Source organism: Lithobates pipiens, unplaced genomic scaffold, assembly GCF_037356315.1.
Source record: "Lithobates pipiens isolate NorthernLeopardFrog02 unplaced genomic scaffold, aLitPip1_a1.2 Scaffold_30, whole genome shotgun sequence".
Lineage (NCBI taxonomy): Eukaryota > Metazoa > Chordata > Amphibia > Anura > Ranidae > Lithobates > Lithobates pipiens.
The window spans coordinates 54289791-54316829 of record NW_027507791.1 but is presented as its reverse complement, the minus strand read 5'-3'; the positions used below and the strand labels follow the sequence as shown (position 1 = coordinate 54316829).

Sequence of the window (27039 nt, the reverse complement as noted above, 5' to 3'; positions counted from 1 at the left end):
ACACCAGTGTTGGGGGCTATTAATGCGTCCACTGACACCAATCTTGGGGGTTATTATGCATCCACTGACACCAATGTTGGGGACTATTAATGTGTCCATTGATGCCAATGTTAGACGTTATTAATGCATCCACTGACACCAATGTTGGGGGCTATTAATGCGTCCACTGACACCAATGTTGGGGGCTATTAATGCATCCACTGACACCAATGTTGGGGGTTATTAATGCATCCACTGACACCAATGTTGGGGGCTATTAATGCGTCCACTGACACCAATGTTGGGGGCTATTAATGCATCCACTGACACCAATGTTGGGGGTTATTAATGCGTCCACTGACACCAATGTTGGGGGCTATTAATGCATCCACTGACACCAATGTTGGGGGTTATTAATGCGTCCACTGACACTAATGTTAGGGGTTATTAATGCGTACACTGACACCAATGTTAGGGGTTATTAATGCGTACACTGACACCAGTGTTAGGGGTTATTAATGCGTACACTGACACCAATGTTGAGGGCTATTAATGCGTACACTGACACCAATGTTGAGGGCTATTAATGTGTCCACTGACACCAATGTTGGGGGCTATTAATGCGTCCACTGACACCAATGTTGGGGGCTATTAATGCGTCCACTGACACCAATATTGGGGGCTATTAATGCACCCACTGACACCAATCTTGGGGGTTATTAATGTATCCACTGACACCAATGTTGGGGGCTATTAGTGCATCCACTGACACCAGTGTTGGGGGCTATTAATGCGTCCACTGACACCAATCTTGGGGGTTATTATGCATCCACTGACACCAATGTTGGGGACTATTAATGTGTCCACTGACACCAGTGTTGGGGGCTATTAATGCGTCCACTGACACCAATATTGGGGGCTATTAATGCGTACACTGACACTAATGTTAGGGGTTATTAATGCGTACACTGACACCAATGTTAGGGGTTATTAATGCGTACACTGACACCAGTGTTAGGGGTTATTAATGCGTACACTGACACCAATGTTGAGGGCTATTAATGCGTACACTGACACCAATGTTGAGGGCTATTAATGCGTACACTGACACCAATGTTGAGGGCTATTAATGCGTCCACTGACACCAATGTTGGGGGCTATTAATGCGTCCACTGACACCAATGTTGGGGGCTATTAATGCGTCCACTGACACCAATATTGGGGGCTATTAATGCACCCACTGACACCAATCTTGGGGGTTATTAATGTATCCACTGACACCACTGTTGGGGGCTATTAGTGCATCCACTGACACCAGTGTTGGGGCTATTAATGCGTCCACTGACACCAATCGTGGGGGTTATTATGCATCCACTGACACCAATGTTGGGGACTATTAATGTGTCCATTGATGCCAATGTTAGACGTTATTAATGCATCCACTGACACCAATGTTGGGGGCTATTAATGTGTCCACTGACACCAATGTTGGGGGCTATTAATGCGTCCACTGACACCAATGTTGGGGGTTATTAATGCGTACACTGACACTAATGTTAGGGGTTATTAATGCGTACACTGACACCAATATTAGGGGTTATTAATGCGTACACTGACACCAATGTTAGGGGTTATTAATGCGTACACTGACACCAATGTTGAGGGCTATTAATGCGTACACTGACACCAATGTTGAGGGCTATTAATGCGTACACTGACACCAATGTTGAGGGTTATTAATGCGTCCACTGACACCAATGTTGGGGGCTATTAATGCGTCCACTGACACCAATATTGGGGGCTATTAATGCACCCACTGACACCAGTGTTGGGGGCTATTAATGCGTCCACTGACACCAATATTGGGGGCTATTGATGCACCCACTGACACCAATCTTGGGGGTTATTAATGTATCCACTGACACCAATGTTGGGGGCTATTAGTGCATCCACTGACACCAATCTTGGGGGTTATTATGCATCCACTGACACCAATGTTGGGGACTATTAATGTGTCCACTGACACCAGTGTTGGGGGCTATTAATGCGTCCACTGACACCAATGTTGGGGGCTATTAATGCGTACACTGACACTAATGTTAGGGGTTATTAATGCGTACACTGACACCAATGTTAGGGGTTATTAATGCGTACACTGACACCAGTGTTAGGGGTTATTAATGCGTACACTGACACCAATGTTGAGGGCTATTAATGCGTACACTGACACCAATGTTGAGGGCTATTAATGCGTACACTGACACCAATGTTGAGGGTTATTAATGCGTCCACTGACACCAATGTTGGGGGCTATTAATGCGTCCACTGACACCAATATTGGGGGCTATTAATGCACCCACTGACACCAGTGTTGGGGGCTATTAATGCGTCCACTGACACCAATATTGGGGGCTATTAATGCACCCACTGACACCAATCTTGGGGGTTATTAATGTATCCACTGACACCAATGTTGGGGGCTATTAGTGCATCCACTGACACCAATCTTGGGGGTTATTATGCATCCACTGACACCAATGTTGGGGACTATTAATGTGTCCACTGACACCAGTGTTGGGGGCTATTAATGCGTCCACTGACACCAATGTTGGGGGCTATTAATGCGTACACTGACACTAATGTTAGGGGTTATTAATGCGTACACTGACACCAATGTTAGGGGTTATTAATGCGTACACTGACACCAGTGTTAGGGGTTATTAATGCGTACACTGACACCAATGTTGAGGGCTATTAATGCGTACACTGAAACCAATGTTGAGGGCTATTAATGCGTACACTGACACCAATGTTGAGGGCTATTAATGCGTACACTGACACCAATGTTGAGGGCTATTAATGCGTCCACTGACACCAATGTTGGGGGCTATTAATGCGTCCACTGACACCAATGTTGGGGGCTATTAATGCGTCCACTGACACCAATATTGGGGGCTATTAATGCACCCACTGACACCAATCTTGGGGGTTATTAATGTATCCACTGACACCACTGTTGGGGGATATTAGTGCATCCACTGACACCAGTGTTGGGGGCTATTAATGCGTCCACTGACACCAATCGTGGGGGTTATTATGCATCCACTGACACCAATGTTGGGGACTATTAATGTGTCCATTGATGCCAATGTTAGACGTTATTAATGCATCCACTGACACCAATGTTGGGGGCTATTAATGTGTCCACTGACACCAATGTTGGGGGTTATTAATGCGTACACTGACACTAATGTTAGGGGTTATTAATGCGTACACTGACACCAATATTAGGGGTTATTAATGCGTACACTGACACCAATGTTAGGGGTTATTAATGCGTACACTGACACCAATGTTGAGGGCTATTAATGCGTAAACTGACACCAATGTTGAGGGCTATTAATGCGTACACTGACACCAATGTTGAGGGTTATTAATGTGTCCACTGACACCAATGTTGGGGGCTATTAATGCGTCCACTGACACCAATATTGGGGGCTATTAATGCACCCACTGACACCAGTGTTGGGGGCTATTAATGTGTCCACTGACACCAATATTGGGGGCTATTAATGCACCCACTGACACCAATCTTGGGGGTTATTAATGTATCCACTGACACCAATGTTGGGGGCTATTAGTGCATCCACTGACACCAATCTTGGGGGTTATTATGCATCCACTGACACCAATTTTGGGGACTATTAATGTGTCCACTGACACCAGTGTTGGGGGCTATTAATGCGTCCACTCACACCAATGTTGGGGATTATTAATGCGTACACTGACACTAATGTTAGGGGATTATTAATGCGTACACTGACACCAATGTTAGGGGTTATTAATGCGTACACTGACAGCAGTGTTAGAGGTTATTAATGCGTACACTGACACCAATGTTGAGGGCTATTAATGCGTACACTGACACCAATGTTGAGGGCTATTAATGCGTACACTGACACCAATGTTGAGGGCTATTAATGCGTACACTGACACCAATGTTGAGGGCTATTAATGCGTCCACTGACACCAATGTTGGGGGCTATTAATGCGTCCACTGACACCAATATTGGGGGCTATTAATGCACCCACTGACACCAATCTTGGGGGTTATTAATGTATCCACTGACACCACTGTTGGGGGCTATTAGTGCATCCACTGACACCAGTGTTGGGGGCTATTAATGCGTCCACTGACACCAATCTTGGGGGTTATTATGCATCCACTGACACCAATGTTGGGGACTATTAATGTGTCCATTGATGCCAATGTTAGACGTTATTAATGCATCCACTGACACCAATGTTGGGGGCTATTAATGCGTCCACTGACACCAATGTTGGGGGCTATTAATGCGTCCACTGACACCAATGTTGGGGGTTATTAATGCGTACACTGACACTAATGTTAGGGGTTATTAATGCGTACACTGACACCAATGTTAGGGGTTATTAATGCGTACACTGACACCAATGTTGAGGGCTATTAATGCGTACACTGACACCAATGTTGAGGGCTATTAATGCGTACACTGACACCAATGTTGAGGGCTATTAATGTGTCCACTGACACCAATGTTGGGGGCTATTAATGCGTCCACTGACACCAATGTTGGGGGCTATTAATGCGTCCACTGACACCAATATTGGGGGCTATGAATGCACCCACTGACACCAATCTTGGGGGTTATTAATGTATCCACTGACACCAATGTTGGGGGCTATTAGTGCATCCACTGACACCAGTGTTGGGGGCTATTAATGCGTCCACTGACACCAATCTTGGGGGTTATTATGCATCCACTGACACCAATGTTGGGGACTATTAATGTGTCCACTGACACCAGTGTTGGGGGCTATTAATGCGTCCACTGACACCAATATTGGGGGCTATTAATGCGTACACTGACACTAATGTTAGGGGTTATTAATGCGTACACTGACACCAATGTTAGGGGTTATTAATGCGTACACTGACACCAGTGTTAGGGGTTATTAATGCGTACACTGACACCAATGTTGAGGGCTATTAATGCGTACACTGACACCAATGTTGAGGGCTATTAATGCGTACACTGACACCAATGTTGAGGGCTATTAATGCGTCCACTGACACCAATGTTGGGGGCTATTAATGCGTCCACTGACACCAATGTTGGGGGCTATTAATGCGTCCACTGACACCAATATTGGGGGCTATTAATGCACCCACTGACACCAATCTTGGGGGTTATTAATGTATCCACTGACACCACTGTTGGGGGCTATTAGTGCATCCACTGACACCAGTGTTGGGGCTATTAATGCGTCCACTGACACCAATCATGGGGGTTATTATGCATCCACTGACACCAATGTTGGGGACTATTAATGTGTCCATTGATGCCAATGTTAGACGTTATTAATGCATCCACTGACACCAATGTTGGGGGCTATTAATGTGTCCACTGACACCAATGTTGGGGGCTATTAATGCGTCCACTGACACCAATGTTGGGGGTTATTAATGCGTACACTGACACTAATGTTAGGGGTTATTAATGCGTACACTGACACCAATATTAGGGGTTATTAATGCGTACACTGACACCAATGTTAGGGGTTATTAATGCGTACACTGACACCAATGTTGAGGGCTATTAATGCGTACACTGACACCAATGTTGAGGGCTATTAATGCGTACACTGACACCAATGTTGAGGGTTATTAATGCGTCCACTGACACCAATGTTGGGGGCTATTAATGCGTCCACTGACACCAATATTGGGGGCTATTAATGCACCCACTGACACCAGTGTTGGGGGCTATTAATGCGTCCACTGACACCAATATTGGGGGCTATTGATGCACCCACTGACACCAATCTTGGGGGTTATTAATGTATCCACTGACACCAATGTTGGGGGCTATTAGTGCATCCACTGACACCAATCTTGGGGGTTATTATGCATCCACTGACACCAATGTTGGGGACTATTAATGTGTCCACTGACACCAGTGTTGGGGGCTATTAATGCGTCCACTGACACCAATGTTGGGGGCTATTAATGCACCCACTGACACCAATCTTGGGGGTTATTAATGTATCCACTGACACCAATGTTGGGGGCTATTAGTGCATCCACTGACACCAATCTTGGGGGTTATTATGCATCCACTGACACCAATGTTGGGGACTATTAATGTGTCCACTGACACCAGTGTTGGGGGCTATTAATGCGTCCACTGACACCAATGTTGGGGGCTATTAATGCGTACACTGACACTAATGTTAGGGGTTATTAATGCGTACACTGACACCAATGTTAGGGGTTATTAATGCGTACACTGACACCAATGTTAGGGGTTATTAATGCGTACACTGACACCAATGTTGAGGGCTATTAATGCGTACACTGACACCAATGTTGAGGGCTATTAATGCGTACACTGACACCAATGTTGAGGGCTATTAATGCGTACACTGACACCAATGTTGAGGGCTATTAATGCGTCCACTGACACCAATGTTGGGGGCTATTAATGCGTCCACTGACACCAATGTTGGGGGCTATTAATGCGTCCACTGACACCAATATTGGGGGCTATTAATGCACCCACTGACACCAATCTTGGGGGTTATTAATGTATCCACTGACACCACTGTTGGGGGATATTAGTGCATCCACTGACACCAGTGTTGGGGGCTATTAATGCGTCCACTGACACCAATCGTGGGGGTTATTATGCATCCACTGACACCAATGTTGGGGACTATTAATGTGTCCATTGATGCCAATGTTAGACGTTATTAATGCATCCACTGACACCAATGTTGGGGGCTATTAATGTGTCCACTGACACCAATGTTGGGGGTTATTAATGCGTACACTGACACTAATGTTAGGGGTTATTAATGCGTACACTGACACCAATATTAGGGGTTATTAATGCGTACACTGACACCAATGTTAGGGGTTATTAATGCGTACACTGACACCAATGTTGAGGGCTATTAATGCGTACACTGACACCAATGTTGAGGGCTATTAATGCGTACACTGACACCAATGTTGAGGGTTATTAATGCGTCCACTGACACCAATGTTGGGGGCTATTAATGCGTCCACTGACACCAATATTGGGGGCTATTAATGCACCCACTGACACCAGTGTTGGGGGCTATTAATGTGTCCACTGACACCAATATTGGGGGCTATTAATGCACCCACTGACACCAATCTTGGGGGTTATTAATGTATCCACTGACACCAATGTTGGGGGCTATTAGTGCATCCACTGACACCAATCTTGGGGGTTATTATGCATCCACTGACACCAATTTTGGGGACTATTAATGTGTCCACTGACACCAGTGTTGGGGGCTATTAATGCGTCCACTGACACCAATGTTGGGGATTATTAATGCGTACACTGACACTAATGTTAGGGGTTATTAATGCGTACACTGACACCAATGTTAGGGGTTATTAATGCGTACACTGACACCAGTGTTAGAGGTTATTAATGCGTACACTGACACCAATGTTGAGGGCTATTAATGCGTACACTGACACCAATGTTGAGGGCTATTAATGCGTACACTGACACCAATGTTGAGGGCTATTAATGCGTACACTGACACCAATGTTGAGGGCTATTAATGCGTCCACTGACACCAATGTTGGGGGCTATTAATGCGTCCACTGACACCAATATTGGGGGCTATTAATGCACCCACTGACACCAATCTTGGGGGTTATTAATGTATCCACTGACACCACTGTTGGGGGCTATTAGTGCATCCACTGACACCAGTGTTGGGGGCTATTAATGCGTCCACTGACACCAATCTTGGGGGTTATTATGCATCCACTGACACCAATGTTGGGGACTATTAATGTGTCCATTGATGCCAATGTTAGACGTTATTAATGCATCCACTGACACCAATGTTGGGGGCTATTAATGCGTCCACTGACACCAATGTTGGGGGCTATTAATGCGTCCACTGACACCAATGTTGGGGGTTATTAATGCGTACACTGACACTAATGTTAGGGTTTATTAATGCGTACACTAACACCAATGTTAGGGGTTATTAATGCGTACACTGACACCAGTGTTAGGGGTTATTAATGCGTACACTGACACCAATGTTGAGGGCTATTAATGCGTCCACTGACACCAATGTTGGGGGATATTAATGCGTCCACTGACACCAATATTGGGGGCTATTAATGCACCCACTGACACCAATCTTGGGGGTTATGAATGTATCCACTGACACCAATGTTGGGGCTATTAGTGCATCCACTGACACCAGTGTTGGGGGCTATTAATGCGTCCACTGACACCAATCGTGGGGGTTATTATGCATCCACTGACACCAATGTTGGGGACTATTAATGTGTCCACTGACACCAGTGTTGGGGGCTATTAATGCGTCCACTGACACCAATGTTGGGGATTATTAATGCGTACACTGACACTAATGTTAGGGGTTATTAATGCGTACACTGACACCAATGTTAGGGGATATTAATGCGTACACTGACACCAGTGTTAGGGGTTATTAATGCGTACACTGACACCAATGTTGAGGGCTATTAATGCGTACACTGACACCAATGTTGAGGGCTATTAATGCGTACACTGACACCAATGTTGAGGGCTATTAATGCGTACACTGACACCAATGTTGAGGGTTATTAATGCGTCCACTGACACCAATGTTGGGGGCTATTAATGCGTCCACTGACACCAATGTTGAGGGCTATTAATGCGTCCACTGACACCAATATTGGGGGCTATTAATGCACCAACTGACACCAATCTTGGGGGTTATTAATGTATCCACTGACACCAATGTTGGGGGCTATTAGTGCATCCACTGACACCAGTTTTGGGGGCTATTAATGCGTCCACTGACACCAATCTTGGGGGTTATTATGCATCCACTGACACCAATGTTGGGGACTATTAATGTGTCCACTGACACCAGTGTTGGGGGCTATTAATGCGTCCACTGATGCCAATGTTAGACGTTATTAATGCATCCACTGACACCAATGTTGGGGGCTATTAATGCGTCCACTGACACCAATGTTGGAGGCTATTAATGGGTCCACTGACACCAATGTTGTGGTCTATTAATGCGTCCACTGACACTAATGTTGGGGGCTATTAATGCACCCACTGACACCAATGTTGGGGGTTATTAATGCGTCCACTGACACCAATGTTGGGGGTTATTAATGCGTTCACTGACACTAATATTGGGGGCTATTAATGCGTCCAGTGACATCAATGTTGGGGACTAGTAATGCATCCAATGACATGCAATATCGGGGTCTATTATTGCATCCACTGACCTGCAATACTGGGGCTTATTATTGCATCCACTGGAATGCTGTATTGGGATGTATTATTGCATCCACTGAACCACTATACCAGGCATATTATTTCGTCCACTGACCTGCAATACTGGGGCATATTATTTTGTCCACTGACCCTTAATACTGGGGTGTATTATTGCGTCCACTGACCCTTAATACTGGGGAATATTATTGCATTCATTGACCCGCAGTACAGGGGCGTATTATTGCGTCCACTGATGTCAGAGCCCTATAAGAACCATTGGCGCTGTACAGCCCAGGCCTCTTTGTCCTAGCAATCTCTCCTTTGGCAGGTAAAAGCACCGCAATGTATGTATTTCACTGTGTATTAAGTTGTTTGTTTGGAATTGATGGACTTCTGAAGAAACATATTTAAGGCACTTTTTGACTTGCATTCATAGTCAGATGAAGGAAAATTTCAAACAAGCTCATTAATTCCCTTGGTGGGCACCCAACAGTAGCTCAGACCATAGAAATGCATAAAGGAGTAACAGACCAACACCAAATAAAATAGTCCAAGATCATTTTAATTGTTGGTAAAAAAAAGTCATATAGAACAGCCTTTTTAGGGGCAACACCACTCCTTCATCAGGGCTCAACGTTGCATAAAACTTGCATGGATTCCAAGTTAAGTTTTAAGATAAAAACCTTCTGTGTACAGCATCCCCCCTCAGCCCTCCCAATAATTACCTGAGCCCATCTAGATCCAGCAATGTTGCACGGGAGACTCACCTGTCCGGGGCTCTCCCTCCTCTTTGCCTGAGACAGCAGCGAAGCGCCATTGGGTCCCACTGCTGTCAATCAAGGTCAGCGAGCCAATGAGGAGAGCGAGGTAGCTGGACGGGGCTGCAGCTCTGCGTGTGAATGGACACACGGAGCTGCGGCTCAGCTCGGCTGCTTTCATAGCAAAGTCCAGGACTCAAGATAGGGAAGGGTAGGTCAGCCAAAAGTGAAACCTCTCCTCCAGTTTAGAAACCACAGGTGCTGGCAATGCATTAAGCAATGGAAAATAGGAAGAAGTTCTGGACAGCTGCACTCCAAAAATTGCCTTTTATTAAAAAAAAAAAAACAGGATCAAAAATACATGCCACAGCAGAATGGACAGAAGAACTGACGCATTTTACAGTATACACCGTGCTTTATCATGATTAAAAAAAAAAGTGTAAAAAGTGTCAGATCTTCTGTCCGTTGTGTTGTAGCATGTATTTTTGATTCTGTTTTTTTGAAGAAAAGGCAATTTTTGGAGTGCGGCTGTCCAGAACTTCTTCCTATTTCCCATTGCCTCCATAGCAAGCTGCTTGCTGTGGGGGGCACTGAACAGGAGCGCCAAAGAGGGACCCAAAAAGAGGAGGATCCGGGGCTGCTTTGTGCAAAATCAACTGCAACAGAGCAGGCAGGTATAACGTTTGCTATTTTTGCACAAAAAAAAAGTGACTTTAGTATTCACAGATCTATATTAGAATCAGTATTGAACACGCCACATGACAACTTGACAGCACTTGCTAAGCACCAAGCTTTATCCTGTGTTGAGCCCTGATGAAGGGAGAGCGGCGTTGCCCTTACACGTGTCGGTTGTTTTTTATGACTTTTTTTTTTTTACAAATGTAGTGCCGGTGTTCTGCCTAATACAGTCCGCCCATCATATGCTGTCCGCTCCGTACTGCGCATGCGCAGTACGGAGCAGCCGAAGCTTCGGAAAAACTCCGAAGTTGAACGGCGCCTGCACCGTGAGTGGAGGAGGTAGCCCCACTATCCAAACGGACATAGGGTTAAGAATTTTAGAGGGCCCCTCGCGGGCGAGCTTCGCTCGCCACGCTTCGGGCTCGGCCTCGCTCCGCTCGGCTCTTTTTTATTCTAACTCTATGTCCACTTGGATAGTGGGGATAGAACCTGGACTCACGGCGCAGGCGCCGTTCGTCCTCGGCAATTTTCGGAATGTGTGTTCCTGTGTACTGCACATGCGCAGTACGCAGGGGACAGCATCTGATGGGGGACACTATTTTACAAGACACCGGCTCCTGACGAGCATGGGCTATATGTTTTTGAAAATTAATATTCCTAAACCCACAGTTGAGTTTTCGGGCTAAGTTTACCAAATTATGGTTTTAGTACCTAGTCTATCTGGATTGCACTCAGTTCTCCTTGCCTGCAGGTGTCACTGTCACCGCCAGCAAGTGGTAGAACACAGTCTAGTTGGGTGTATTGAGTGCCATCCTTGTCTCGGAACCAGCCCAGTGGGAGTGTTGTCCTGCTGTGCATTCTGGGAGGTGGTATTTAAGGTACTGCTATCACATGCTTCTGGGTTCAGGTCCAGAAGAGATTTTCTATCTGTTTGGTCCTGGTCCTCCTGACCAGCCCCCATGGCCCTCCTGACAATTTCCAAGCCTCGGAGCTGGATAGTCCAATGCAAAGCAACTGCAGGGACAGGCCTGAATGGGTATGAGGACATAATGATTCAAAGGTGGTCTGGTGCTGTCTCATCTAGGGAGAGGCCCAGCAACTGGAGGAGTATCCAGAGGAGGACTCTTTGGGAGAAGGCCATGCATAAGGCTGGTTTCTCAGAAGGAGCCTGGTGGCTCAGTTGAAGGACACTTTGTGGATCTATATTCATACGGTATCGTCGGCTAAGAGATACTGGTATGGTATCATAGTTCTCTAAATTTATCTACGTCCCTCAGTTTTACATTCAAGTCTGTGGCAGAGACTTTGCTTTACTTAACACCCTGCCGGCTGCTAGGCCTAGTGAGAGGAGGACTATCCAGACTATCCAAAGGTTGTGAGAATCTAGCTGTGAAACGTTTATTCTCTGGATTTTACAGTTCCAAAAGTACCAGAACTTCCTTTCTAACTCTCTACATTTTATTAAGAAACTGTGTTATCTTCTAAAATAAATAACCCAAAATAGGATCCAGTGTCAGTTTCTGCATTTTTTTGGGCCATCTACCATGGGAACCCCTAGACCAGTGATTCTCAACCAGGGTTTTCCGTGGAAGCCTTGGGTTCCTCCAGAGGTTGCTAGGGGTTGCTTCAGCATTGGGCCATTTCTGCCTCTCAGATAAGTTCCCACCGACACCAATGATCTTTTTAGCTATCTATAAGGAGGTAATTCTTCCCAATGACCGCAAGTGTAAGGACCATTCTTCCCACTGACCATCACACTAATGTATCATGAGTAGGGATGAGCCGAACACCCCCCTGTTCGGTTCGCACCAGAACCTGCGAACAGACCTAAACTTCGTGTGAACTTTAGAACCCTATTAAAGTCTATGGGACTCGAACGTTCACAATCTAAAGTGCTCATTTTAAAGGGTAATATGCAGGTTACTGTCCTAAAAAGTGTTTGGGGACCCGGGTCCTGCTCCAGAGGACATGGATCAATGCAAAAAAAAGTTTTAAAAATGGCCGTTTTTTCAGGAGCAGTGATTTTAATAATGATTAAAGTGAAACAATAAAAGTGTAATATTCCTTTAAATTTCGTAGCTGGGGGGTATCTATAGTATGCCTGTGAAGGGGCGCATGTTTCTGGTGCTTAGAACTGTCCCTGCACAAAGTGTCATTTGTGTAGGAAAAAAAGTCTTTTAAAATCACTTGCGGCTATTGTCGGGTCCCGTAATACAGAGAACACTCAATGAGTGTTCTCTGCATTAGCCGACAATTCATTCATTCATTGATAAAAAAAAAAAAAAGCGTGGGGGTTCCCCTAAATTCAATTACCAGGCCCTTCAGGTCTGACATGGATATTAAGGGGAACCTCGTGTCAAATTTAAAAAAAAAATTGACGTGGGGGTCCCCCTAAATGTCCATAACCAGACCCTTCAGGTCTGATATGGATATTAAGGGGAACCCCGCATCAAATTTAAAAAAAAATTGACGTGGGGTCCCCCTAAAAATCCATATCAGACCCTTTATCCGAGCACGCAACCTGGCAGGCCGCAGGAAAAGAGGGGGGGACGAGAGAGCGGCGCCCCCTCCCTTCTGAACCGTACCAGGCCACATACCCTCAACATTGGGAGGATGCTTTGGGGGTCTGTGACCCCTCAAAGCACCTTGTCCCCATGTTGATGAGGACAAGGGCCTCATCCTCACAACCCTGGCCGTTGGTTGTGAGGGTCTGCGGGCGGGGGGCTTATCAGAATCTGGAAGCCCCCTTTAACAAGGGGACCCCCAGATCCCAGCCCCCCCCTGTTTGAAATGGTAAGGGGGTACAAAAGTACCCCTACCATTTCACAAAGAAAGTGTCAAAATGGTTACATAAGACAAACACACTTTTGAAAAATTCCTTTATTAAAAATAAAAAAAATAAAAAAAAGATTCCAGCGCTGCTAATCCACTCTTGCTATCCAGCGACGGGTCTCCGGGGTCCAGTGATGGATGATCATATCCAGCGACGGGGATCTCTCAGTCCAGCGCTGTCCATACATCCTTCTTCTGTCTCCTCTCCGGAGACACTGCAGAGAGCACAGCGCTGACGTTTCTTATATTAGGAGGGCGGGGCCACCCGTCACCTGACCCCGCCCCTCTGACGCTGGAGAGGGAAGCCAGGGGTTCCCCAGTGACGTGTGGGTAACCTCGCCCCCTCTGATGTAACGGAAACCATTTTTAGCAGGGGTTCCCCGAGACCAGAGAACTATTTCAAGGGTTCCTCTGTGTTGAAAAGGTTTAGAAAAGCTGCCCTAGCTGGAGGCGAGGTCAAGAAGGTAATGGTAAGCCCAACAAAACCGTCAGCTCCTTCGGGGGTCGGTGCTACACCAATAATACAATTTATTTGGACTCTTTAGTCTAGCGCATCTTCCTGTATTTTTGTGTCTGGAGTTTATGTTTGGTCAAGGCCAGATCAAGGCCGTGCTATTAAAAAAAAAACAGACTTTCACACCGAAATATTCTTTAGAATGCATTTAATATTTTTTTTTACATAGTATAAATATTTTCTACATAATATAGGTACAGGTTGTTTAAAGAAAATTAAAAAATAACAAATAAATCCTGAAGAAATTGATTTGTGCTTATCTATTCACATCAATGCCATTCAATTTTGAACGCAATGCATAGTTACCAAAATGCTTAGAAGGTTGCTCCACTTGGTGCTGTGACCGGACCTGTGCTATAGATCTTCCAGCATTCTCACACTACGAACTTGGTTTATGAATTTTGCCCCCTGTCTTCTATTTGACCACAATGGACGCCTGAGTAGCCAATCACCAAGGGCCAGTGCTGTCATGTTCACTTCCCTGAATGAGCGGGAAGGTGGAATTAGAAGGTAAGTATAGACAGCTTAGTGGATAGGTTTACCGAAAGAAGACATCTCACTTCCATTATACCCCAAAGTGCATGTAATATTTGGTTCTATCTTCCTATACGTTGTCTCAGGCTATCTATGAGGTCAGTAATGTTGTAGATCTGTGGGCTTCCCTGAATGGCTTTCGATCGAATGTACTGTTCAGGGAATCTCTCATACTACATGATTGTTGTTAAATATAATGGGGATAGTACAAGGATTGTACAATGAGGTTGTGATGTGTATCGCCGCCTTCAGTTCTCCAACATTGCCTAAAAAAGGGTGAGCAGAAGAACCACATCTGTGTTGCTACATGGAGGGGTTTAACCAGAATTTAAAGTGGAGGACCTCTTTAAGCCTAATAGTATTCACTTCCTTTAGTTAAAAATAAAATAAAATCACAGTCATCTATCATAAAATATTCCCTGGTTGCAGATCAGAAGAAAAGCACATTTGTATGTGATGGGAAATGGGAACAGATTTCAGTCCGTAACCCACCGATAACCTCCAGGTGAGTCTGGTGGTGAGATATCTGCATCAAGATCCCAGATTCAACCTACAAGCATGGGGGGGGGGGGGGGGGGGTTGTCGCAATGGAGCTGGTTCACACCCCTCCAGGGTGGTCGCAGTCAGCATTTGCAAAGGGTCCTGTGCAGGGGTGGCCTGTCCATTAGGGGTGCCTGGCCGCCCTCCCTATCCTCAACCACACCCTATATGCAGTAGATGGATTAAAGCATACTGCAGCATGAATCTATCCACGACCGCTGCTGCCACCCCTTAGTCATGTGAACGGCACCCTTTCGGGTCACCGGGCATATCAGGTATTTTTTGAAGAACCCGATTAGTTCCATAGGCTCTAATACATAGCTCCCAACTGTCCCTGATTTCAAGGGACTGTCCCTAATTTGTCCCTCTGTCCCTCTTTCCCCCTTATTTGTCCCTCATTTTGGTCTGATCTATATAGTTGTATACAAAATGCACTTTTATTCTTTCAGAAAGTGTTTCCCAGCGCTAAACCTTTCATCCAATTTCTAAATTGCTGCATTTGTACATTTTAAAAGACAACATAAAGGAATAGTAGTGGTAAAAAAAGTCCTTGTGGATTTAATTAACCTTTTTTTTTAGTTAAGTCTTTTTTAAGGGGGTGTGGCAGGGGGGCGTGTCCTATGCCTACATACGTTTGTTAGTAGGTGTCCCTCATTCCCATCTCAAAATGTTGGGAGGTATGCTAATAGGCTTGGAAATAGGGTGGACTCGGGACGCAGAACATCGCGTCTGGAGCCCACCCAGGTGTGTTGACACTGATCCTCCTCCTGGCCAATCGGGAACTAGGTATGAAACCTGTTTTCCGACTGGCCAAAACGCCAGGCAATTCTATTGGACACCTAGCGCTGGGAGGAGGAGACACAGCGGTAGCTGCTCCAGAAGAAGAGACTGGAGCAGCTTTCCGTGAGCCAGCCACGCTCTCACCACTCGTATCCAGGGTAAGGACAGCGGGTGGTGGTGGTGGTGGGGGGGGGGTGCTGCTCCACCGGCGGCCCAGGGGTGGCCCAAAAAACCAAGCCGCCACTGCTTTTGTAACACACCCCCAGGGGGCAGATTCATGACATCCTGGGCTCTCAGGAAGTGGGTTGAGTGAAGATGGACATCATTCAACCCAGAAGAGGACCAGCACTGGAGAAGTGAGTCTGCAGACGACAGGAGGAGGTATTTTATCCAGAACCACATTTTTTTATTCTTACAGATGCTGAGCTACGGGTTTAAAAAAAAAAAATTTAAAACTGCAATTGGGCTTTAAGGAGAACACGTAATGAAGGTTATTTGGAAAGAGAAATTAGTGGATCTTTCTAAAGCCCCGTACACACGAGAGGACTTATGTCCGACAGACTTCCGAAGGAGTTCCGTCGGAGTTCTGCCGGAGTTCCGACGGAGTTCTGACGGACTTTTCGGCGGAGCGGACTTGGCCACACACAATCACACTAAACTCCGACGGATTCGAACGTGATGACGTACGACTGGATTCGAATAAGGAAGTTCATAGCCAGTAGCCAATAGCTGCCCTAGTGTCGGTTTTAGTCCGTCGGAATAGCATACACACGAGCGAATTTTTCGAAGGGACCGGGTCCGGCGGAGTTCCTTCGGAAAAATTTGAAGCATGTTCCATATTCTAAAGTCCTTCGGACTTTGGCGAGTCAAAAGTCCGTTGCAGCCCACACACGATCGAATAGTCTGACGGACTCAGTCCGTCGGATTTTGGATGTTGAAAAGTCCGCTCGTGTGTACGGGGCTTAAGGGTGCTTTAGTATACACAATTAGGTTGATTTACTAAAACTGAAGAGTGCTAAAGCTGGTGCAGCTGTGCATGGTATCCAATCAGCTTCTAACTTCAGCTTGTTCAATTAAGCTTTCACAATAAAACCTGGAAGCTGATTGGTTTCTGTGCAGAGCTACACCAGATTTTGCACCCTCCAGTTATAGTAAATCTCCCCCAATGATAAACCAAAGTTTAAAACTTCATCATTCATTAATTTACATCATTCATTCATTTACAATTTTAAGAACACTCCATTATAAAAGCATGCACATTCTGTTACATGATCATTGTTGTTTTCATGTATACTGCGGTATGTAAGTGTAGCTTCCAAACATGTTTCGCCCTTTGCAGCTTCTTCAAGGGATTTGAAAACTGCTAGTGCTTGTCTGCACCCATATCTAGTGCATACAAAGGGAACTTGGCAGCCCCCATGTGTTTTTTCAGAATACTACACATTGTAAGTACTTCAATCAAGTATTGCTTACTAGAGATCAGTAAGATATGGGTATCTTGAAGAATTTGAAGTCTTATGGTATATATGCATATGTATTTAGCACAGTCTGGTCCCTCTATACCTTCTGTGATCACACGAAAACCTGTTGTCTGTGTGGATAAGACTCTGATGGTTAACAATAGTGTGAAGGGTAAACATGATAGGGCCTAACACTGTGAATATCTAAGTACGTGAATGTACTATATGTTGCTACCATAGTATGTGATCTATGATACCTAATTTTCTGTTCTTTTATGTAACTTTTAGATAACTAGTGGTTATCAACACCCTTGAAGAAGCCCCAAAGAGCGAAACATGTTGGGAGTCTACACACTGTCCTACCACTGTATAATTTAAAACAATAATGACCATGTAACAAATGTGTATGCTTTTATAATGGAATGTTCTTAATATTGTAAATTAATAAATTTAAAAGGGTCCTGGGATCATGGTGTCATCCTTTTTTGAGTTACTGCATGTGCACAGTAAATTAATAAGCATCTAAGTATTGGGTTGGTTTCCCCTGATATACAGTGGTTCTGCTTTCCTGGTTCATGCTGCATGCACATAGTAAATCTATGAGAGTTCTGTGCCAGTTCTCACTGAAGAAGGGTGCTTTGTCCCTGCAAAATGCATTGAAGACTCCTGCATTAAACATCTTATTTGAACTCTCTAGGGATGCATTTCATAATTTGATATATGTGACTGCAGTTTTGTTTTAATTTATACCTATGAGTTTTTAGTATTTCTCATTTTAAACTTTTCAAAGTTTTTTTGTAAAATTAGAAATGTGAACTCTAATGTTTGGTGTTGTAGCTTTAAAGTCTTATTACTTGGTTTTTGGTAGGGATCTAGTATTTTTCAGTGTCCTATATGAGGGGCTGTGGTACCAGTGAACCAGTGGGGACAATAGAGTTGCACTGGAGCCCCATTGTTGGTATCAGTAGGAGGAATTGTGCCCCATCATTGGTGTCTTTGGGCCCTTGTTGTTGGTGTCATTGGGAGGTATTGTGCCCCTTCATTGGTGTCTTTGGGCCCTTATTGTTGGTGTCATTGGGAGGTATTGTGCCCCATCATTGGTATCTTTGTGACCTAATTGTTGGTGTCATTGGGAGGTATTGGGCCCATCATAGGTGTCAGTGTCATTGGGCCCCATTGATGGTGTCATTGGGAGGTATTGTGCCCCATCATAGGTGTCATTGGGCCCCATTGTTGGTGTCACTGGGAGGAATTGTGCTTCATCATTGGTGTCTTTGGGCCTCATTGTTGGTGGCATTGGCAGGAATTGTTCCCCACCATTGGTGTCTTTGGGCCCTATTGTTGGTGTCAGTGGGAGGAATTGTGCCCTTTGATTGCTGTCTTTGGGCCTCATTGTTGGTGGTATTGGGAGGAATTGTGCCCCACCATTGGTGTCTTTGGGCCCCATTGTTGGTGGCATTGGGAGGAATTGTTCCCCACCATTGGTGTCTTTGGACCCCATTGTTGGTGACATTGAGAGAAATTGTGCCCCACTATTGGTGTCTTTGGGCCCCATTGTTGGTGTCCGTGGGAGGAATTGTGCCCCATCATTGGTGTCATTGGGCTCCATTGTTGGTTTATTGGGACAAATTGTGCCCCATCATTGGTGTCTTTGAGCCCCATCATTAGTGTCAGTGAGAAGAATTGTGCACCATAATTGGTGTCTTTGGGCCGCATTGTTGATATCAGTGGGAGATATTGCGCCCTATCATTTGTGTCATTGGGCCCCATTGTTGGTGGCATTGGGAGGAATTGTACCCCGTCAGTGGAGTCATTGGGCCCCATTGTTGGTTTTAATGGGAGAGACTGTGCCCCATTGTTGGTGGCATTGGGAGGAATTGTACCCCGTCATTGGAGTCATTGGGCCCCATTGTTGGGTTTAATAGGAGGGACTGTGCCCCATTGATGGTATCATTGGGAGAACTTGTGTCCTACATTGGTGTCAGTTAATATAACAGCACCCCAATGGCCAGATAAAAGCAAGTAAAGGGCAGCAACTGGCCCCCAGACCGCAGTTTGGAGACCACTGATCTATAACAAGACTCTCACCTTGCCCCATAGTCTGAGCCCTGATTTGGCTTGATGATCTACCTCCCCCTTTCACACTAGAAACATGACAATGAACATATTCTCCTGCATTTTTAAACACTGCACAATGCATATACTACAGAGAACATGTTATTTTCTATAGGACTTGTTCACTAGTACACTATGAATACGTCCCCATGCTACATTTTGCGTCTACTGATCAGCATTTTGCCATTCAAGTCAATTGAATAACAACATATAACACAAACATTTTCAGTGTGTGCAAATCCTTATTATCCCTACATCATATTTAAAGCAGTATTAAACCCCCAAAACTAAAAATGTAAGATATTGCAGCTTACCAATCATTATATGTGGCGGCTGCCTTCGTTTTCTTTTTTTTGTATTTTTGCCCTCTGTTTTCACTTGGTCACCTGGCCAGTAACACACTTCCTGTATTAAGCCAGTCATAGATGATTCGAATCTCAGCAGGGACTGGCATCAATTCAGGTTGATTGTATCCATGGATCGACTTGGTGACGCACCCCCCCCCTTCCTGACAGGAGAACATGAGAGCCACGTGGGAGGGGGGGGACCGAGCGATTCTCTATCCTGCAGGTTTCGGAAAAGAAAAATAATCTATGGCCTGCCTTACAGTGTCCCCACTCTAGATGAAGAAGCACAGGGGGGACCTTTGGATAGCAGCATAGTCAGTCTTGGGGGGAGGGGAATGTTAGATAGACTAGCAGGTTTAATTGCACTAACAACCCAGATAGCAAGGATAACTTGAATTGAATTGTAAGTCTTAACTTGCTGCACATTTTCACTGTCAAGTTGTACACTTGCAGAACACTTAAAGCATAAGTTCTAGCTGACACTTTTGCAATTTGTAGCAAACTTGCAAGTCTCTAGCAAGAGCAAAGTTGCAATGGTGAGTCTACAGCAAGAGCTCTGCAAGTCTACAGCATGAAAATTCAGCCACAGTGACCCCCTGTGGCGGGAGGACTATTGCACAACATAACTGAACCAGAACTTGCAGAACGTTTGCAAAGAAAGTTGATCTGGAGTGATGCAATGCCGACTTGCAGCCCAATTGCTTGCTATCTGGGAAATTGAATCCAAACTCTAGCTAACACTTTTGTTCTCTTTCTGATAAAATGTTTAACATAAATAAATGTTAAACATTTTATCATAAAATATAAAAGCTGACCATTGTAAGCAATCTGTTCAGTGGTAAATGGTTTGTCTCAACCAGGTTGCTGCTACATCTACAGGACAGCTTGTTCTGTTGAATAACAACACTTACTGGCCAGATCACTAAATGAAAAAAAAAAAAGAAAATGAACGCAGCCGAGAACTGGTAAGCTGCAATATGATAAATGTTTGTTTTTGGGTTTAACACTACTGTAAACATAGAGCACCACCCGCTGGAGAAAATGCATACTGCAGGCTGAGATTCTTGGCGGCTCACATTTCTCCCTGGTTGGACCAAACCCTGATTTTGCTTGGTGGTCCCTACACTGTACATCATTCGCTTTGGTTGCTGCAGCAGGTGAAGCACCGCCTGCAGGACTCACCCGTAACTTGAAATTCCAAATATACTACTTTAACAGTCTAAAAGTCATTTGGAAGAACTTGATCATTTATAGTGCAGCTACAAGCTAGGTCTTTGTCACAAAGTCCTTATAAAAAAAGAATGCACAATGAACTGTTGAATGTGATGGTGGCAGCATTGTGCTCAAGAGTACAGTACAATCAATTCATCAATCGAGTCATTGGTGACCTCTCAAGGCTATGTCCTCAATAGTGTGCGAGCCACATTTATGTATAGTAAGAGGGCACTTGCATTCATTAGGTTAAAGTGGAAGTTAAGCCCACTTTTTAACTTGTACTTCCAGGTAAGTACTTCCAGGTATAGTAAGGCTTACCTATAGGTACAATGAATATCTCCTAAACTTGCATTGTTTAGGAGACATTCACACGGGATGCAACCAGTGACGTCACTGATGCACGTGCACTGAATGGACGGTATACCTGTGCCCTACCTGCGTGCCGGGCCTCCCACACGCATGCGCATCGTGACCCCAGTCATTGATACAGCCAGGAGCTCGCAAAACCCAGAAGGAAGACCGGGTGAAGATAGAACGCCGGGTAGCCACGATAACGTTGAGTTGGAGGGCTCTGTGTGCAGGCAAGTCTATCATAATGTGCTAGTATCCATTCTACTTGTAAAGGAGAACCACTGATCTTTGTGTGGAAGCAGCAGCCTCTCTGCAGAGGCCCACCGTGCCCCGTATGAGCCAGAGCTATATATCTCCAATTTTAAGGGAGCATTTTACAGGAGCATCAATTTGGGCTCAGGGAGAAATAAAAAAATAGACCATATGCAGTACATCTCTGCAATACAAGCACATTTCCCTATGTTTTAGCCTGTTGAATAAAAATACCCATTGAATCTAGCAGAAAGCACTTAGCTCCTAATTTCCTTTTGTGGGCAGACAACACAATGCCTTTGTTACATTGAAATTGCAAGGAATGACGTCAGCCCTGCTCAACTCAGTTTTGCTGAATTACAGAACACCTTTCCTCTCTATAACATTAGGGGAGGTGTTCTGTAGCTCAGAAAGGAACTGGGCGACTCCCTTTAGCCTCATACACATTATCAGATTTTCTGCTGATTTTTACCTTCAGATTTACCAAAACCATGTAGTGCAAGGGCCTTCCTGATTGCATACACATTGAAACTGCTAAGGTTTGACCTCATATTATATGGTTTTGGTAAAGCTGAAGGAAAAAATCAGCAGATAATCTGATAGTGTGTATGAGGCTTTAGATAACACAGGCAGAGTGAACAGTACAGCCCTAGATTTCTGGAAGCATCAACTGGTATTTATTGGTGCTTATCGAACAGATATAACAAATGCGTTCAACTGTATATTCAAAAGACCAAAATGGGAACAAATAAGGGAAGTTCCTTGTTAGGGTTTACGAGCACTTCAATGCCCAAAATTTGCTGCATGAAACAATTTTCACCTTCAGACTCAAGGTATCAGTAAGGTCATCCCATTTTATTGGCATTTTTTCATAGGCTGAAGGAAAAGTACAAAAATATAATCTTTCCTTAAAAGTTGGCTATTATTTGCTACCACTTTGTTGTGCTCTAATAACGTTGTGCTATGGGATGAAGGTTTGCTGTGTTAGGGTTTCCTTCTAACACTGCCGTGTCAGGGGAGTTCTTATTGACGTGAGCTCCTCACGGTGTCTGAAAACATTACCATACAATGATCATGTATAATTGACTGAAATATGGTTAGACGTTTTTTTTTTTCTCCTGCTTTCAGAACCCCCAGAGTATAAGATACTGTCTTCCAGATTGTGGATAGAAAAAGTTTAAAAAGAAAAAAAAAAATTGAGGAGTTACTAAGAAAAAGAAAATCATAAAACCAACAGTTGATGATAGGTTCTATAGCAGTCTAAAGCCTTGTACACACGGTCGGAGAATCTGTCGGAATGTGTTCTATCGGACTGTGTCGTCGGATAATCCGACTGTGTGTGGTATGCATCGGACTGATTCTGTCCGAATCTCTGTCAGACCCAATTTTCCAACATGTTGGAAATATTTCCCGACCAACTTTGCCGATCGGACATACTCCGATCATGTGTAGAGAATTTTGAGTGCCACGCATGCTCAGATCAAATTCCTACATCAAAGCTATTGGCTACTAGCCTGAACGTAGTCCCATCGTAACGAAATTACGTCATCACGTTCTGAATGATCGGATTTTTCGCCAACTTTGTCCGACCGTGTGTATGCAACAGTTTCGGACAAGATCCGACGGACAAAATCCGATGGATTTGGTTGTGGAAATCTCCGACCATGTGTACAGGGGCTTATTATGTTCCAATTGATGTATCCAATAACAGGACAACTTTTTGGGAAATGCCTCTAAGATATGATCGCCAAGCCATGGTGAAAGCTTTCTTCGAAATGCCTCTAAGCCCTTGTACACACGGTCGGACATTCTGACGGAAAGTGTCCGATCGGACTGTGTTGTCAGATAATCCGACTGTGTGTGGGCTCCATCGGACTGTTTCCGTCGGAGTATCCGACTGACCAAGTTTTCCAACTTGTTTATAAAATTTTCCGAAAACATGATCCGATCGGACTTTGTCCGATTATGTGTAGAGAATTCCGATGGGACAAAGTGCCACGCATTATCAGATCAAATTCCTAAACCAAAGCTATTGGCTACTAGCCTGAATGTAGTCCCGTCTGTGTGTATGCAATCGTTTCGGACAAAATCCATCAGATTTGGTTTTCGGAATGTCCGACCGTGTGTACAAGGGCTTAGATATGATGGCCAAACCATGGTTGACAGTGAAAAGCTATCTTCGAAATGTAGTAATTATCACTAGCAGAGCTAAAGATTAATGGATGTATTTCTAGCTGTAGACAGGCCTTGTGTAGATGTCATGACTCATCTCAAGGATGTCTTTTAGCTTTAAACATGTATCCTCAGTCAAGAGAACATAAATGAGGAAGAGCGAGACACGTTATCTTTGGAGGAGGGTGGTGGCAATTGGATAAACTGTTCAATTTCCTCTCTGAGATGAGTTGACAAAAGATGTTTGGTGATGCCCATTGGCATGAAACTGAAGCCAATCTGACCAAATTCAACCAGAGCTGTAGACAGGCCATGCATAGAAGATGTCATCACTCATCCCAAGGATGTCCTTTTAGCTATAAACATGTATCCTCCGCTAAGGGTACACAATGGAGGAGCAGGTAGACAAATTATCTTTGGGAAGGGTGATAAGCTGTTCAATTTCCACCCTGAGATGAGTTGACAAAAGATGTTTGGTGATGCCCATTGGCATGAGACTGAAGCCAATCTGACCAAATTCAACCAGAGTTGTAGACAGGCCATGCATAGAAGATGTCATCACTCATCCCAAGGATGTCCTTTAACTATAAACATGTATCCTAAGCTAAGGGTACACAATGGAGGAGCAGGGAGACTAATTATCGTTGGGAAGGGTGATAAGCTGTTCAATTTCCTCCATGAGATGAGTTGGCAAAAGATGTTTGGTGATGCCCATTGGCATGAGACTGAAGCCAATCTGACCAAATTCAACCAGAGCTGTAAACAGGCCATGCATAGAAGATGTCATCATTCATCCCGAGGATGTCCTTTAGCTATAAACATGTATCCTAAGCTAAGGGTACACAAAGGAGGAGCAGGTAGACTAATTATCTTTGGGAAGGGTGATAAGCTGTTCAATTTCCTCCCTGAGATGAGTTGACAAAAGATGTTTGGTGATGCCCATTGGCATGAGACTGAAGCCAATCTGACCAAATTCAACCAGAGCTGTAGACAGGCCATGCATAGAAGATGTCATCACTTATCCCAAGGATGTCCTTTAGCTATAAACATGTATCCTCAGCTAAGGGTACACAATGGAGGAGCAGCTAGACAAATTATCTTTGGGAAGGGTGATAAGCTGTTCAGGTTCCTCCCTGAGATGAGTTGACAAGAGGTGTCCGGTGGGGTCCTTTGACATGAGACTGTCGCCAATCTGACCAAATTCAACCAAATCCAATTACTGAAATGCCATGTCTACATGTACCTTGAAATGAGCCTATTGTTCCCACAGGAACAGCACTGGGGTGTTTGCATCCTATGTATTATTGTATGTATCACCCAGTCTACAATTAAATATTGCACATCCATGAGGGTGTATTTCATAATCTGCATTCTAATGTTGTTGTCCTATCAGCTGTCCTACAGAGTTGATCTTTGGTCAGAAACAATGTTAAAGGAATTGACAAACCTATACTAGAAATTATGTTTCTACCCATCTTAAAAATTTAAAAAGATAATATAAAAAGGTAAATCAAAAGAATATAAAAGTATTTCTTAAAGTGCACTTATTAGTTTACCTCAAACAATACGTTGAAAAGGAAGAGGTCAGGGAAGGTAGGCACTGCCCTCTGGTTTTCAAATATGAAGGTTTTATAGGTTCTAGAAATGTGGTATTGTGCCCATTCACTTTACAATTAGGCGCCACCCTCTTACATATTGCCACCAGCTCCAAGGAGTTAGGTTGTCCTGAAATTGTTTTAAAAAAAACTAGTGGAAAAGACAACTCGTATTTTGTTTTCTCCAGCTTACTCTCTGTAGCACCAACATTCTAGAACAAACATTCTCAACATTTTAACCCCAGAGGAGCCTTTAAAATACCATATATCTGGTTCCTCAGTGTATCCTGGGTTAATTGTGCTTATTACTTTTGAAATGACTTGTGGGTTGCAGGGAACCCTTCCAAAAACCCTTTCATTGGTGGTCATTGGAACAAATAACCCTTATATGGGTGGCAATTGGGAAGACCTAATTGTGGTGGTCAGAATGCTACCTTTACAGATGGCTAAATATCACTGGCATCATGCCACTGGCTCTGCCATGTGGCATCGACCCTTGACCTATGGAGGCATCATTAAATGAGGAGGGTCAATTAGCTACTGCTCAAGGAACATTCAGCAACCTCTGGAGGAAACCTAGCGTTCTACAGAACCCTGGTTGAGTATTGCTGTTCTAGAATGTAATATCAATTGTCTGGTATTAGGTCTCTCCAACGATCTACCTAATAGCACTATCAAGGTTAAAATGAAAAAAAAAAAAACACCAAAAACTAAAATGAGTCTTAAAGTGACACTTCTAAAATACATTAAAATCTTAATTGGAAGGACAAACTACTGTCTACCTCCCCAGCCCCCTTCATAGCAATAGGTTTACTATTAAATCACAAGTGCACTTTAAATATCATGCTGCCCCTTAACAGTTTGGTTCTAATTATATGCCCAGCTCACGTTGGATAGTAATGCAATTTTTATATTCCTTTTGTTTTTTTACTTTTTAAGTCCTAACCACTATTGGAATGAGTTAAATAATTTCCACCTAAGAAGAATTGTATTGGCTTCTCATATTGAGAGCAGCAGCCCGTGCACTGGCCTTGAGCACTAAATTAACAGCCTGACAAAAACTGTGATTTTCTTCAAGATGGATGAGCGCAGAAGTGAATGATCATTGAAAAACCAGCTCATTTAGCTAATGAAATTAGAGAAAGTAATGGCTTGTCAAGTGAATGCTGAAGTGGCAGGTTTCACTCTCAGAATCCTTTGCTGATTCTCCCCCCCCCCCGTGAAGGCAGTGATTTAATAGTAACTTTCATAGTCCTCCTGCCTGACAGGAACCACGTAAGAAGGTATATACAGGATCCCCAGTGTTCTAGAGATTAGAAGGCCAAAAGTCAAAGTCATTAACCTTCCACCAAGATCATTCCTCTATTGGTCTTCCCACATAGAATTTGGTATGTCCTTATAGGGATCCATGATAAGGCGAGCACATCGTACAATCATCATGGCGAGGAACACGCAAAGGAGCAGGAATAATGCAATAGCAAATCCTTTATCCACATCCACAAGGGGCAGTAAGGTGGGGTCATCCATCTTGAGGTTCCTTGTCTCTTCGTCATCTGTGTCAATGGGCAAAGAC

General features: G+C 44.2%; 1 protein-coding gene and 1 long non-coding RNA gene across 2 annotated transcripts in view; one reads left to right on the top strand and one right to left on the bottom strand.

The window, feature by feature from the left end:
• LOC143942839 (uncharacterized) overlaps positions 1 to 17886 on the top strand; it is a 20664-nt gene extending 2778 nt beyond the window's left edge. Inside the window, exon 2 of the long non-coding RNA XR_013264850.1 lies at positions 17708 to 17886. This is a non-coding gene — a long non-coding RNA (uncharacterized LOC143942839). The remainder of the gene's footprint in view (positions 1 to 17707) is intronic.
• CTXND2 (cortexin domain containing 2) overlaps positions 17879 to 27039 on the bottom strand; it is a 41622-nt gene continuing 32461 nt past the window's right edge. The window contains exon 2 of the mRNA XM_077464240.1: positions 17879 to 27039. Coding sequence (XP_077320366.1) covers positions 26829 to 26993 — 165 coding nt within the window. The 5' untranslated portion in view covers positions 26994 to 27039 and the 3' untranslated portion in view covers positions 17879 to 26828.